At 37.3% G+C, this 15687-nt stretch overlaps 1 protein-coding gene across 3 annotated transcripts in view; it reads right to left on the reverse strand.

Annotated features, from left to right (window-relative positions):
* Positions 1–5021: 5021 nt before the first annotated feature.
* LOC149798848 (choline-phosphate cytidylyltransferase A-like) overlaps positions 5022–15687 on the reverse strand; it is a 53832-nt gene continuing 43166 nt past the window's right edge. For 2 of the 3 annotated variants that reach the window (XM_089957751.1, XM_089957749.1), the window contains exon 9: positions 5022–14887. In XM_089957751.1, the coding sequence (XP_089813877.1) occupies positions 14672–14887 (216 nt within the window). In that variant the 3' untranslated portion in view covers positions 5022–14671. The remainder of the gene's footprint in view (positions 14888–15687) is intronic. The other variant, XR_016421039.1, reaches the window with a different exon arrangement.

Below are 15687 nucleotides of genomic sequence, written 5' to 3' on the forward strand. Positions count from 1 at the left end.
ATATATTTTCTGTTGGGTCGCATATAGCACGTCGTATGATCGTAGCAACTCCAATCTTAGTTTCTGTTGGGTCGCATACAGCACGTTGTATGATCGTAGCAACCCCAAATCCAGTTTATGTTGGGTGCTCGCATACATCATGTCGTATGATCGTAGCAACCCTAAATCTATTTTCTGTTTGGTCGCATATTGCAAATCGTACGATCGTAGAAAACCCCAATTCTAGTCTGGTTCCCTGCTTAGTATGCTTCCTACGTTGCATTCCGCTATACTAAATAGCGGAGTGCAACGCAGGGAGCATACTAAGCAGGGAACCAGACTACTCCAAACCTAGTTTCTATTGGGTCGCATACAGCACTTCGTATGGCCGTAGCAACCCCAAAATGTAGTTTATGCTGGGTCGCATACAGCACGTCGTATGATTGTAGCAACCCCAAATCCCGTTTCAGTTAGGTGTTCGCATACATCACGTCGTATGATCGTAGCAACCCCAAATCTAGTTTCAATTGGGTGCTCGCATACAGCAGGTCGTATGATCGTAGCAACCCAAAATCTAGTTTCTGCTGGTCGCATACAGCACGTCGTATGATCGTGGCAACCCCAAATATAATTAATGTTGGGTGCTCGCATACACTATGTCGTATTATCGTAGCAACCTCAAATCTAGTTTCTGTTGGGTGCTCGCATACAGCACGTCGTATGACCGTAGCAACCCGAAATCTAGTTTATGTTGGGTGCTCGCATGCAGCACGTCTTATGATTGTAGCAAGCCTAAATCTAGTTTCTGTTGGGTGCTCGCATACAGCACTTAATATGTTCGTAGCAACCCCAAAAATAGTTTTTGTTGGGTCGCATACAGCATGTTGTATAATCGTAGCAGCCCCAAATATAGTTAATGTTGGGTGCTCGCATACAGTATGTCGTATTATCGTAGCAACCCCAAATCTAGTTTATGCTGGGTGCTCGCATACAGCACGTCGTATGATCGTAGCAACCCTAAATCTAGTTTATGTTGGGTGCTCGCGTACAGCACGTTGTATGATCGTAGCAACCCCAAATATAGTTAATGTTGGGTGCTCGCATACAGCACGTCGTATGATCGTAGCAATCCCAATACTAATTTATGTTGGGTGCTCGCATACAGCAGGTCGTATTACCGTAGCAACCCAAAATCTAGTTTCTGTTCGGTCGTATGATCGTAGCAAAATTCCTTTTCTAGATTTTGTAGATTTTTATTCTTTAGACGTATTATAGGTTTCCTTTAATAACATATCATAACCTCTAGCTTTTTTTATTTTTCAATTTTCCCATTTATACCATTTACATTTACGGTCAAGATTTATGAATAATGGTACTGATAGATTCTATTTAGTTATCAACTTATTCGGCCTCAGAGGTTTTTGTCGTTTTCGCCTGAAATTTTCCATATGTCTAATGCCTAGTTGTATTAGAAACATCATTTTCCATTGGTTATTTTGCGTGCGCATGAGCAGAAGGGTTAAAGTTGGACTGTTATTTTATTTTTCTTAATATTTTTTTTTTTTGTTGCTTAATGGACCCATCATTTTCGTATGGGGACCGCTCTTTATTCCAAATGCCCACCTTGTCATAGTTTTTGCAAAGGTTCACCTGTCTGTGTGCAGTTCAGGCCGGTCTGCCTTAGATCTAAGGCCAAAAGGTCTAAAATCCGGACACAAAATCGCATTCCGAACACGAGCGAATTTTGGGTGAAATAGAAACGGGTCAAAAAATGAGGTTGTTCCCTCTATATTTTGTAGTGCAACTAGAACTTCCAGATTATTTGGTATCATTTTAGAGCTATATCTCTCTACTTTTTTTTTGTAATACCACCCACGTTGGCGTATCTTTAATGAATTTGATGCTGCGGAGCTCGGAAATAGGGTACAGCCTCCTCAAGCCTACAGGCGGGATTAGGGCCGAATGAGTTAAAATAACAGTTTAAACATTAATTGTGGTTAAAAAAATTAGTGCGATATTCTTCTAAACTTGCTTTGACTCTTTGTCTGTCGTCTCTTGTTAAAAAGACTGCCCTCCTCATCTCGGGACAGTCCATTCGGTCTGCTTTCCCGTGAGGATGACGGTCCTCTGTATGAGATTTTGATATGGATTCTGCTTTCGTCTTAAAGGGGGGTCTGGTGTTGATGTTTGGGGTTCTGGAATGTTGGGGTTCGAATACACCTCTGTGATTTGGAGACAAAGCTCTATATTCATTCTCATGTCCTGTTTCATTCTTGGTCTCTTTTAATTCATGTATTGCTAGGTTTGTCCCCCTCCTCAGTTCCAAGAGGCTCAAGTGGGGACACGATCGACTCTTCGTTTTGGGCCGACTCTTCCGTAGGTTTCGTTTCGGTAGAATTTGCTGCTTTTGGTTGGGTCTCTCCGCTCCCTCACTCTCGCTCATCACAGTTTTAAATGTGGACTGTGAGCAATAGTCATCCCCAAACTTGGGTTCTTCTAGCACGAAAAACCCTCCAATTTTTAAAAAGTTTCCTGAGACATGTTTTCGTCTCCCACCTCGACTTCACAATGTACATCCGGAATAGCCGGATCGTCCATTACAGCTGAAGTCGAGGCCTTTTCATTTTGTCCTTGATGATGCCCTCCAGGATTTTGCTCTGTGTCCTGAGCAGGGTCTGGGATCCCATGGAGCTCTGACGTCAAGGCCGCATCCATTTGTTTTATTTTAGAGGCGTACGTTTTCTGAGGAAGGGAGTTCAGACATTCCCTTTGTAGGTGCCCTGTTGCACCACAACGATTACATGCTCCGTGTAAATGGCACCCTTTATACCATGTCTTAACAATAAATCCAATGATACACATAAAAAGGGGCACTTTTTTGGCGTCCTCCTCTGTCATACTCGGGAGTTTAACCTCTGTGTACACCTAAGGAAAACGTCAGTAAGCGGAGATCTTTTCTTTTGTGATTTGACAGTATTTTTGTTCAACTTTACTTTTGAACTCAAGAAAGGGAATTTACAAGGGGAATCAAGAGAAATGTATCTCTGTCGAACTTTTCCCCAAAGCTGTGGAAAAGGGGTGGAGTGGGCATACACTTCCATCGTTTTCCCTGTAATATACATAGTAATCCCATTTTTATAAAAGTGGATATCACTCTTTGCAAAGAGGAAATATCTCCCTTTGCCTCCATTTTGCAGCCCTTTAATATCTCCAGGTTTTGCTCTCTGGGCTACCAGGTGCTGACGAACTTCCGCCGACCTAGGTCTTTCGATATCCGGTATGGCATATAGGTTCAGTACCTGGCATACAGGCATTCTGAAAGCAAGAAGGATTATCCTTCCTTGCGTTGTGTCCAGTTGAGTAGGGAAATAAGCCCTTTTTCTGTCTTTTTTCAGCCATTGCTAGCATGGAATGAGAATGTAATGTGTAAGACTATATCCCCAAACTAGAAATACAAATTTATCAGAAAACCTAACGAATTATCTCAAATACAAATAAATAATTACACATTTTAAAAATCGAAATAATGGCAAATATTGCGAATATGATACGTGTGCACTGGGATCCGTAAGAGAAAAAAAAGGTGCAAAGTCACGTGGGAGTGAGCAGCGTTAAACAACGCTCACTCCATTTATTCCGTCTTGTTCTCTGCTCTGCTGTGTACGTCTGATTATGTAAGGCACTTAAAAAGATATCAAATTAAGCTAACACGTAGTAACGTTTTTGATTGATATACCAATATTTATGTTTCCCCTACTATAAACAGGCGTCATTTGGCATTTGACATGCTTTTAATTGGTTGGGTTTTCAGTGGTATACAGGTGTCACATTTTTGGGGATTTACTCCCGGTGCCATCAAAAAGCAATGCCTAATTAAATGTTTTCACTGGTTTTCTTTGAACGTAACTGATGCGTGTTTTTGTTTCTTTCTCCATTATCTGTTGTTCAAGCGATCCTTTCAACATAACTAATTGACTGCAATTGAAGATTTATGTCAACAATGCCAGGAGCTGGACTCAACCATAGAAATAAAAGCCGATATAGCAATGTTGTCTTTATTAATAAATTTTCACATCACTAAACAAAATTTTCCATTATTCTGAAATAAGCAGTAAATTGTGTATATGTAGTCGGTCTTCACAGAATATACCGGTGTATAATAATCCTCAGTATATATATGTTAATTACAAGTACAACTGTACCAATTATTGTTCCAGTTAGGAATGATAACAATACTTTATGTAATGGCTTTGCATTGTTTTGTCTGCCATTTTATGAATTTGTGTGACTGTTTGAAAAACAGCCAGTCACATTATCCTGCCATGGTAGACCGACCAGTCCTAACACTAACCTCATAATGCTGAGCGCCTAGCGAGGCACCTATTAGTACCGGAGCCATCACGCAGATAAAAATAAGGGCGGGGACGTTTAACGACATATACACTAAGGGAAGGGGAATTTATAAAAGATTAGAAATTAAAAGGGGGATAGACAAAATACGCATTAATAACAAAAAACATAAACAGATGAAAGGAAATTCTAGATGAAATACATAAAATATTATACAGATAAATGCACATCTCAAAATATCGATCCAAATTTTACAGAGAAGGATATCACTAATACAGGCTTTACTAATATTTCAGACCAGGCAAGAGAAATATGCGAAAACTTTATAACGTCAGAGGAAATTTTAAGGTTATTAAAAACTTAACAAGAGGAAAATTTCCGGGGTCAGACGGGCTAACTATCGATTTCTACATAAACTTTCAAAATAAATTAGTGGACTTTCTTGAACTGTAAAATAATATCTTATTTAAATGGGAAATGAATAAATCCACGAGGAAGGGAATAATCAGTTTAATCTACAAAGGGAAATGGGACAGGGAAGACATAAAAAAGTGGAAACCAATAACGCTACTGAAATACTGATTATAAAATTTTGAGTAAGATAATTTCAAACAGACTCAAATTATGTATAGGAACAACAGTTGATACAAATCAAAACTGGAGGGAAAGGGGAAAATATACTTAACAACACATTGTCAATTTGTACAATTATTTTAATTTAATAACAAGCACGGGCGAGAAGAGGGCCATGCTTCTTTTCGATCAAGAAAATGCTTTTGATCGAATCGAACATGGCTTCATCGAAAAAGTCCTTCATACATGTGGATTTGGAGAAAACATAAGAAACTGGATCAAGGCAAAGTATCGTAAAATAACCTCAAAAATAACAATCAATGGGGCATTGACGGGAGACATCCCAATATAAAGGTCGTTAAGACAGGGATGTCCACTGTCAATCATATTCTATGTACTTTCAACTGAAGCACTCAATAGGAACATTAAAAACAATAATAACATACAAGAGATTAAAATCCCTAACGTAGAAAAAGACTTTAAAACACTTCTTCACGCAGATTATTGCACATATTTTATTAGGGACATCGTTTAAACACTTACAAAGTGAATTTACACAGTTCAGGAAAGCTTCTTGTTCTTGTATTGATCATCATACAGCATAAATACTTTTAATTGGGAATTGTCGAGGAAACCATCCTAGTCTTCCCCACCCACGTTTAATCAGAACAAGCCAAAACTTTGGGGATAATATATGAAAAATAAAGTCTGTTCTGTTTATCTTAACTATCAACAATCTCTAAAGAAAACAGAAGAGCTGGTCATACATACCACTAAACTTAATGGAACGGATCCAGGTCGCTAAGACCTACACACACACACGTGTATGTATGTATGTATGTATGTATGTATGTAATATTTCACTTAATACATTTAACAGACAAGCGCCAGAATCGCTGGGAAGCCTTATATATTTATTTTTTCACAGTTACTTGTGTAAATTCAATGACAGTATTTAAAAGAAGAATAAACTGATAAAATTAATAAAACCGCCTATGAAATACAGGAGAAAACGAGACACAGTTTTTAAATGTAGAGATAAAAAATAACTCTGGGAGGAAAAAGATGACAGCAAAAAAATACTACATGATTAACAGAGAGACTTATAAAAAAGCTAAATCACAAATTGAAACCCATCGCCCCAGACTGGCCTGGTGCAGTATGTGAACCTTATTGTGGTGTTGGTTCCTTTGCTTGTGATAAGTGCAAGTGTTGGATGCACGCTACCTACGATGGGTTGGCATATGATGATTTAAAATCTATTTCTGGACAATACCCTTATGAGTGTCGTGTGTGCATTTGTACAGCTGACGGTGGAGTGTACAATTATGAAAGTGCGATGAACAGGCTAAATACGGTTATTATTATTATTATTATTATTAAACTGGGAACCAATGAAAACCAACAAACTCATTGAAAACATATACGAACTGCATGGAATTCAAAATCTCAGGAAGAAAAAGACCATATATTCATGACGTTTTGCAGAAATCCCACATTCAGTTAACAACCACAGCATGTACACTGTTGAAAGCCCCCAAACTGGCAAGGCAGCCAAACTAAAGAACAAGGTGCCGTGCGACAAGAATGCAGAGAAAGTAGGACACAAGTTTAAGATAATGACCAAGAAATTACATTGACTTTGAAATACACATTTTTATTATGCCACTTTATGTAATTGTGTGCTTGTGTGAAAAATGACCATTTTCTGCTGGTAGTTTATCAGATACAGACATTTTAAAATAATAAACATTTCAGAAAAGATTTTGTCAAGCTTGGTATGCCTTTTTGAGATGCAATGAATTTTAAAATTGTCTTCCAACATTAATTATGGTGTAGGTAGCACATCTAACACGTTTCTTTTTGTAACTTATGCAGCAAAAACACCTTACAACAATAGTACTCATTTATATTATCACTTTGTACCACTTTGTCGGGCTTTGCATGCCTTTCTTATGAAACATCGACAGGTCTGTTGAGTTTGTCAACGTATGTTTCGATAATCAGTAAAATAACAGTCTATAAAATAACAAACATTTCAAATATGGTTTTGTTGGACTTTTTCAGTACTTTATCATTATTTATAATTATGCTGAAAACTAGTCCTTCACTTGGTTAATTTATTTGTCAATATAATTTACACAAAATTCACTTGTCTAATTTGATTTTGCATGAATCTGTCTGGCTTTGTGAGGTTTTGTCAGACTTTGTATGACTGTCTGGCTTTGTATCATTAGAACTTATTGAAATATTCATTTTCTTTCGATAATCAGTCAAATGAACAAGTTATAAAATAACCTTTCTCACAAGTTTTTGTAAGACCTGATTACCTTTTCATTATTGGAATTTGAACTTGTCCAGTTTCGGTCATTTATTGTGTTGAAAAGTAGTCTTTCAGTTTGGTTAATTTATTCAGCAATATAATTAACAATATAAATACACTTTTTTTAAAAACTGACTTTGCACGGCTTTGAGAGGCTTTGTCAGGCTTAGCAGTATTTGGTAGGACCAGTTCTCTCCCTTGAAGAGCTGGTAGAGGTATCAACCACATAGACGTTTTATCAATAAAGTACAAAGAAATCTGTGACAACGCAAAATCACCTTATCTGTACAATAAATATACATATTTTAGTACATATCAGGTGATTTATTAACAGGTATCTTACTAATAAAACGTCAGACTCCTTTGGTAACAACTATATAAACACTGAATATAAATAATGTTGCTACCATTACCAGTAACCAGCTAAGTTTGTTTTTATTACTAATGCTACAAAACAGTATCAAACTTGCTTGATGCATTTGGATATGAAATTAATGTTTCAGTAAAAAAGATCAATACAAATTGTGACACTCTCCCTCCCCCCAGTAAAAAAAACAACCCTAAAATTTTTTAGTTTTTAAAGCTAATCACAGCTCAGGCTGTTGTAACATCCATAGCCCCTGCATAAACGTCTTCATTTGTCTGTGATTTTATCATTATTTTACCGCTGAAAAAAAGTTAACATTGTTATGCCCAAAAAAAACAGTCTGGTTATATTTGCTTGTAACCCCCAAAAGCATTCCCTTACTGGAGCTGTATTCAATATGTACAATGTAGAAACAAATGCTCACTTTTTGGATAATTTTTTTTTGCAGGCAATAAAATAAATTATTTGCAAGTACTATGAGCACAAATCCTAAAAAGGATTATATTTTATATTCAAATTTGTGATTTCTGATGCTCTGATCTTCACAAAAATACCATTTTTATAAACCTGAGATGAAATTTGGCCCGTTATCCCTACTATGTTTAGGATATAATCTTTGGAAAGAGATAAATGTGTGTGTGATAATGAATAAATACAGACAATAAATTTGCAAACCATTCCCAAAGATAATTTAATGTTCTGCATACATCAGATTTTTGATATGATTAAAATGTTCAATAAAACTACAAATATTGCTTGTTTATCAAGATAAAAAATAATATTTCAGCACAACTGTTTTATTAAAAGAGAGAGAGAGAGGCACCCAGACAACCAGATAATGGTGATATTTTAAGTAATTTTGTAACGTATACAAACTAAATGTTCCACCAGCATAGGTGAATCCTAGACTAAAATAGAAATTATTAATTTTGAAAAAAAGGTTGTGCAGTATTCCTCTTGAATCTTGATGACCTTCTTTAAATAATGAAATTGCATAAAAGTATTTTTTAAGTTTCTGTCCTGATGTTAGTTTCAAGTATTAGCACAAACGTGTGTGCCATCATCGTGTGATAATTTGACAAATGATGACAATATGAATCTATTCCATGTTCTGTGTAGGTTGAAACAGAAACTGTTCAGGTCGGGATGAAGAGAATCTGATTAAAATCAGATCTCACTGTCCTACTTCTTATAGGATAGTGCCAAACCAAACCCTTGCAATATAAAGATTATACCAAAATGACAGACCTCAAACCTGGCAAATAGATCTACATGCTCTTTACTAATGCATTGTACTGAGGACTGAAACAAACCTGTCTCCTTTCTGCAAGCGTGTGATAGCAATGGCGATAGTTTTTGGAGACAATGAATACCTTACATCAGGATTTTCCAAGAGAAACAAGTCACACTGCTTTGAGATATACAATAATAACCTTCTGTGTTTTGTTGCAAGATGGGCAAGATTCACATCACAGTGCAAAATGAAAAGATTGGCTGGTTAGATTGGCCAAATTGCTCTTGCAAAGCAAATGAACCATTATTGTACCAATTGATGTAGACAAAATTGGTGTGCCACTTGTTGAATGCATCATACAGATTGGTCCCATTCCTTTTTCTGGCCAACAAAACAGTTCTTGGGAAATTGGTGCATCAACAAAGCCAACAAAACTAAATCTGTTTGGTCATGCATACATATATCTAGTATACTTATGATACCCACCACCAATACAGGCAAAATAGTTTTGGGATAAACATTACAATGTGTGTGTGTGATTTGGATTTTTAATGTAAAAATTTTTCAGTCATATCGCTACAATGTCTGCAGTGTGACAGTTTATAGTGATGTCTAGCACTGAGGCATCATGCCACAGACATGCAGCATGATGTCCCACCCAGTCACATTATCCTGACACCAGGCCGACCAGTCCTAACACTAACCTCTTAATGCTGAGCGCCAAGCGAGGCAGCTGTTAGTACCATTTTTGTAAGTCTTTGGTATGACTCAGCCGGGGATCGAACCCACAACCTCCTGCATCCGAGGTGGACGCTCTAACCACTAGGCCACTGGAGCGGTCCAAACATTACAGAGTCTACAATTTAAAAATAAGAAGTCAAAACACATGAGGGTTCAGTAGAGATAAAAAACTGTGATGAATTTCAAAAGTGTTAACTATGACACTATTTAATAACAGTGTGAGTGTGTGATTTAGATTTTTAATGTAGCTTTAACAATTTCCCAGTTATATTTGCTACAATGTCTGCAGCGGTAGCTTATAGTGATGTCTAGCAGTAGGGCATCATGCTCCAGACAAGTAGCATCATGTCCCAACCAGTTACATCATCCTGACACCAGACTGACCATTCCTAATGCTAACCTCTTAATGTTGAGTGCCAAGGCAGCTGCTTGTACCATTTTATAAGTCTTTGGTATGCCTCAGCCGAGTTTCGAACCCACGAATTCCAACATTCGAGATGGACGCTCTAATCACTTAGGCCAGCAGAGCAGTTTTAATAACAGAACAATTATTATTTATTATGGAAAGCACCTAAAATCAACAAAATATTATTTAGGTGACTAATTCAAGTCAATATGACTTGCATACAAATTAGTTGCATTAAGTGAAATAAAATATTGATTGGCATGTTATACAGAGTTGTGTATAGATAGTTGTGTATAGGGAATGCATGTTATTTCATCTCTTGGGTAAATAATTTTGCAAAAATATTATTAATTCTGACTGATTTTTTCATACATCACAGCAATAATAATATAAAAATGTACAAGTTTATGAAAGAAGGAAAATAAATATGTAAATTTTCTTATCCAATCCAAAAATAATCTCAACATATATTGCTAAAACTCAACAATGAATCATAAAAAGCAAACCAGTCATACAAAATATATGCAGTAATACTGAGTACAAAACAAAAAGCAGATTTTCATTTTGACTCCATTGTCAAAGCCTGATCATGATGTCTTCATACTTTTCTGAATCATCTGACTAAAATATAGTTAAAATGCACAAGTGTCATTCATGAATATAACTGCTATAACGTCAACATGTACACAGGAATCAAGTATATATCCATAAAACTGCAATTCTTAGAAGTGGCATATTGGCCTAAAACAAGAATAACATTAATACCCAAAAACCAGAACTCAGTTTTAGAATTCTACAGGAATAGACAGAAACGTTTTACATATCCTCCTTCATAAATAGTAACACAGCCCCCACCTCCCAACCAACCAGGTTTATAACTGAAACAATATATATTATCTCCTTAAATATCAACTGGAATTTCAATCTTTGATTGGCAATATGTTTGTAAATGATTTAAAATTTAAATTCATGTGTGGTATATTTGTATAAATGATTCTGAATTTTAATCCATGGTTGGCATAACTTGGATACGTATGATTATGTACAATGTATGTGACTAGATCAACATGCTAAAAATAGAGATTATTGTCAAACTTACAGCCTAGAAATGAACTTGTGGCAAGTATTATACAGCACCTGAGGATTTTTAAAATCTAAATCTTCACCTTCTTATGTAATTATGCTCATCATTAGAAACTTTTTTTCTCAAGTAGTTGGCAATAGCAAAATTTTAAGTAAATTATGTTTCTCCAAGAATACTTACCCAATCATATTATGTTAGAAAAATTAGCCATTACCTCACAAATCCAGCCCTATAAAAAGATGAAAAACATCTTCTACCTCATACAGACAAAAGGACAATAACTCTTGCCCATTATCTTCTCTCACCACTGCCAGGTGTTGCTAGTTTTTATCGGAGGATGCTTCCAAGATGGGGTGGTTTGGAGGGATTTTAAGTATTGTGATTGGGTAAGTATTCTGAGAGAAATGTAATTTTATTTTAAAATTTATTTTCTCCTTCGAAAACTTTCCCCAATAACATTCATTCAGTTAGGAGGATAATATGAGGAGGGAATGCTGAGCATTTGACCTTTACCTCAGGTATCTCTCAAGGGAATCATGGCTGGATTCCCCCTGCGAATGATAACCCATTATCCTAATTACATAAGCAACACAGCCTTGGATCATTTGATATGTGATTCTTACATACAGTTAGGATAAATATTGAAATCTTCTTACCTATACAATATCACTGGCGAATCCAGTGAAGATCACAGACTGTGTTTTAATGGGATCTGGTGGCTTTCTGTTCTGATGCCACCAGATCTACCAGATCCAAGGTTTACCTCTGCTTTGAAGCTAAAACTAAGAGATAAAACTTAAGAAGGATGACTCTGCATGCCAGCCAACAGCTTCTATTATATCTCGGGTCGAAACATTATATTCACATGCAAGGCTCACAGAGATGGCTCGAATCTCATGAGTGGTAAACTCCATGAGGTGACTGATCTTGTAGGACCTCAGAGTAAGCCGAGTGTATAACCCATTTCAGCCCCAAAGCAAGGACTTCAGGGGATGATATCCTGCCTCTGGCTTTCAATGGAAAGAAGATGCATTTGCTCATGCCATGGCTTGTCTCAGTGCATTGCAAGCAGTGTTTGAGTGTGCAAACAGGATCTTGTATTGCTGCTGCTCTTGACCTGTCCATGGAAGAAAGCAAGTAATGACGAGGCTCGTATTTGAATTGATCCATGTCAAAACCCAGGACAGATCCCATTTTGGAAACAGAGTAAGGGATTTTGATCGATTGAGATCAAAATTAGCTGAAAGATCTGAAGGTCTTTATCATGCCCCAAATCACATCTACACTGATGTCAGAATGTGTCTGATATCATGGACTGTTAGCCTTTGATAGTAACTGGGGCCAAGTGTTTCTCCTCAAAGAGCCAAAGAAAAAAAGTCAGCCAGTTGTGTGACTGACACACTCAGAGGGACAATGTTATTGACATGGCACCAATCCTTGAAAACATGCCACTTTCCCTCATTAGCCTTCCTGCCCTCCACATTCTGTCCACAATCGAAGGCTTAAACTGTTTGTCTCGCAGGGCTGCCCTGATAAGAGGCAGATGTGCAGCGAATGATCTGGGCAGGGAAGGAACACCCGTGACCATGGTTGCTTGAGAAGATTTGGGTTGGCCGGAATCTGCATGGGCAGATCTATCACTTGATCAAGTATATTGGTGACTCAGGACTTTACCCATCTGAAAGGGGCTATCAGAATCATCTTGTATTTTTTACCAAAAAACCTTTGGATTATTTTTGGTATCAGGACTGTGGGAGGCACAATCCTTCCCAACTGATTCACACTGCATCCACAGCCCAAGCCTCTGGATCAGAACACACAGTTTGGGTAATTTGGTGCCCCTACTTGAGGAGATAGGTCACCACCAGAGTTGTCAGATGTAATGAAAACAATTTTGCCTTAGAGCTGATCTTTCCAGAAGTGAAAGGAGTTGTTAATTTCTAGAAGGTTGATGAGACTCTTCCCCTGGCTCCCATGTATTCTGGCAACAGATGGGCACCCCAACTGTACATAATGCCATTGGTACTTACGTTTATTTCTACTTGGGGTTTCTCCAGCATGATCATTATTGTTAGCCAAGTTCAGCTTGTGCCACTGACACAGGAATGATCCTATCTCAGGTGTGATCATGACTGTTTGATTGAAGGGACTTGAAAATGGGTGTCATTGTGTTAACAACATCATTTATAAGAACATATCAAGATGTCCAAGCACGATCAAGTCCACCACCGTATTGAATAATTCAAGGAGTTGCAAGAATTCACTCTTTGAAATCTAAGTCTGTTTAGAAATAGACTCGATGAGTTCAATGATCTTGATTATGCAAACATGAGGAAGTCATACCAGATTCAGGTTGGTGATAAACTCTATATCCAAATGGACAAAAGCTGGGATTGACGGAGGTCAGACATTTTCCAGTTCACTAGAAGACCAAGATGATTAAAAGTGCATTTCTGCCTTGGAGTAGAATATAACTTGCCATATGTTTCTGGAGGATGTCATCCAGGTACGCTGCCATCGTTGTTGATGAAGCCAACTGGAATTTGAACTGATAAATCATGTCGTGGTAAGCAAACCGAAGAAATTTCTGGGATACGGGGTGGATAGGAACATGAAAATATGCGTCGGTCATATCAAGACTGTCAGCATATGCATCCCTTTGGATGGAGTGGCGGATTGATCTCACTGTTTCCATCTTTAATTTTGGTGGTGCAATGAATTGGTTGAGGCAACTCAAACCAATGTTCAGCCTCAACTTGCCCCAGAATTGTGATCTTTGCAGAAGCTCCACTGCCTCATCTGCACATATTGCAGAAAATATCCTTTGCCCTGAGGCTGCTTAACGTCCCTTCACACTGGCAGAGGCTGAGTTTCTAAATGCTTGTGTGGTTGAACAGTGAGTTTGGAGGGCAGTTCCTGAGTTGCCTGTCTCTGAACTTCTTCAGTTCTTCCTCCAAAAGCAATGGTGACCCAACGGGGTCATCTGTAAAGTGAGGATATGATGACGTTTGAAACAACACAAAGTTTCAGTCAGTAATTTTTATTTTCACATGTGCTTAATTGACCGGTTTGAGTGCACACTTTCTATGATGCGACATCTGTATTTTTGTTATAATCATCTTGTCGTTTATCATTTTTTACCCATGTCCCATTTTCTTTCACAACCACATGTACACAATCAAATGTTTAAAAATCTTTCTCATTATACAGTGGTTCAATACATACCATGTTTGCCATCTGTACTACATTATACTGATGGAGAAATGTACAATATCAAAGCTGACACAACAACTCTTTGATGTTTACTACTTGAATAAATGTAAATTTGTATATTTGTATTATTATATTCAGAACATATTTTTAATCAAAAAGACTTTTTAAAAAGAACAGATGAAGAAATACAATGCATATCCAAATTAAGTCCATTTAGTTCTTTTACCCTATCAAAAACTTGTTGAATACTGACTCACAATGAGACTCATGCACCCACATTAACTGGAAGGTGAAATATTACAATTTTCCTAATAAAAGCATGAAACGTATTTGTATTTTTCAAAAGTCTTGCACTGGCTTAAGATAAGACTTATGCATTATCAAAGAATACATCAAAGGACTCAGTCTTCATCATCTGATATGTCATTAAATGGTATACGAACTGGAGAAATGTCAGTATCAAGACGACTCTTTTTCCATGGTGGAGGGCTACTGCTGCTGCTGGTACTACTGACTAAAGGCTTGGGTGAACAGCTTGGACTCGTATCTACATCAATGTTCCTGACTGGGGATATTGCACGACCTAATTTGTCTCTGCTCTCTTTCATCCAATGGCTCTGTAAATTGACAGAAAGCAAATTTTGCAGTAAAATTATGTTTTTCAGAGAATAATTACCTGATCACATTAACAATTAGGAACATAAGTCTGCTAACTCCCAAATAGACCCCTACTAAACGATGAAAATTAGTCTTTTCTGTCTATATCATTTAAAAAAAGGGCAGTAACTCTTGCATATTACCTCCCCTTGCCACCGTGTAGTATTGCCAGTTTTAAGTTGTGTGAATTACAACAAAGATTCTCACACAGCAGTGTGGTTGGGCGGGTATTTAAGTATTGTGAATGAGTAAGTATTCTTGAAGAAACATAATTTACTAAAAAAATAATTAAAAACCTTTCAATACATTCTCCATTAGGAGAATAGGTAACAAGTGGATGGAATGCTGAGCGTACTATTTGTCTCTTGGGTAATCCATTCTCCACCTTACATCAACAAAGCCTATGATCACATGATCTGTGACTCCTCCCTCAAGTTAAGAAGATGATTACGGAAGTCTTCTTACCTTCTAAATTCACTGGCAAATCCTGCAAAGCTAAAATGCTGTGTTGGTTTAATTAGGTCTGGTGGTCATCTGGACCACAGACACGGGACCTACCAGATTCAGATAATATTTATGTAAAGCTAAATTCCTGGGACAAAAACTCCAGGAGGCTGACTCTGCATGCAAGCCAACAGCTTCTGTGATGTCTTGGATTGAAACACTGCATTTGAATGTGATGCTCACAGAGTTTGCTCTAATTTCAGGAGGTGAAATCCTTGTGACTTGACTTTGATCTTTTAAGATATCACAGTAAACA

The sequence above is a fragment of the Sinohyriopsis cumingii genome, chromosome 5 (assembly GCF_028554795.1).
Source record: "Sinohyriopsis cumingii isolate HCF-2022 chromosome 5, ASM2855479v2, whole genome shotgun sequence".
Classification (NCBI taxonomy): Eukaryota; Metazoa; Mollusca; class Bivalvia; order Unionida; family Unionidae; genus Sinohyriopsis; species Sinohyriopsis cumingii.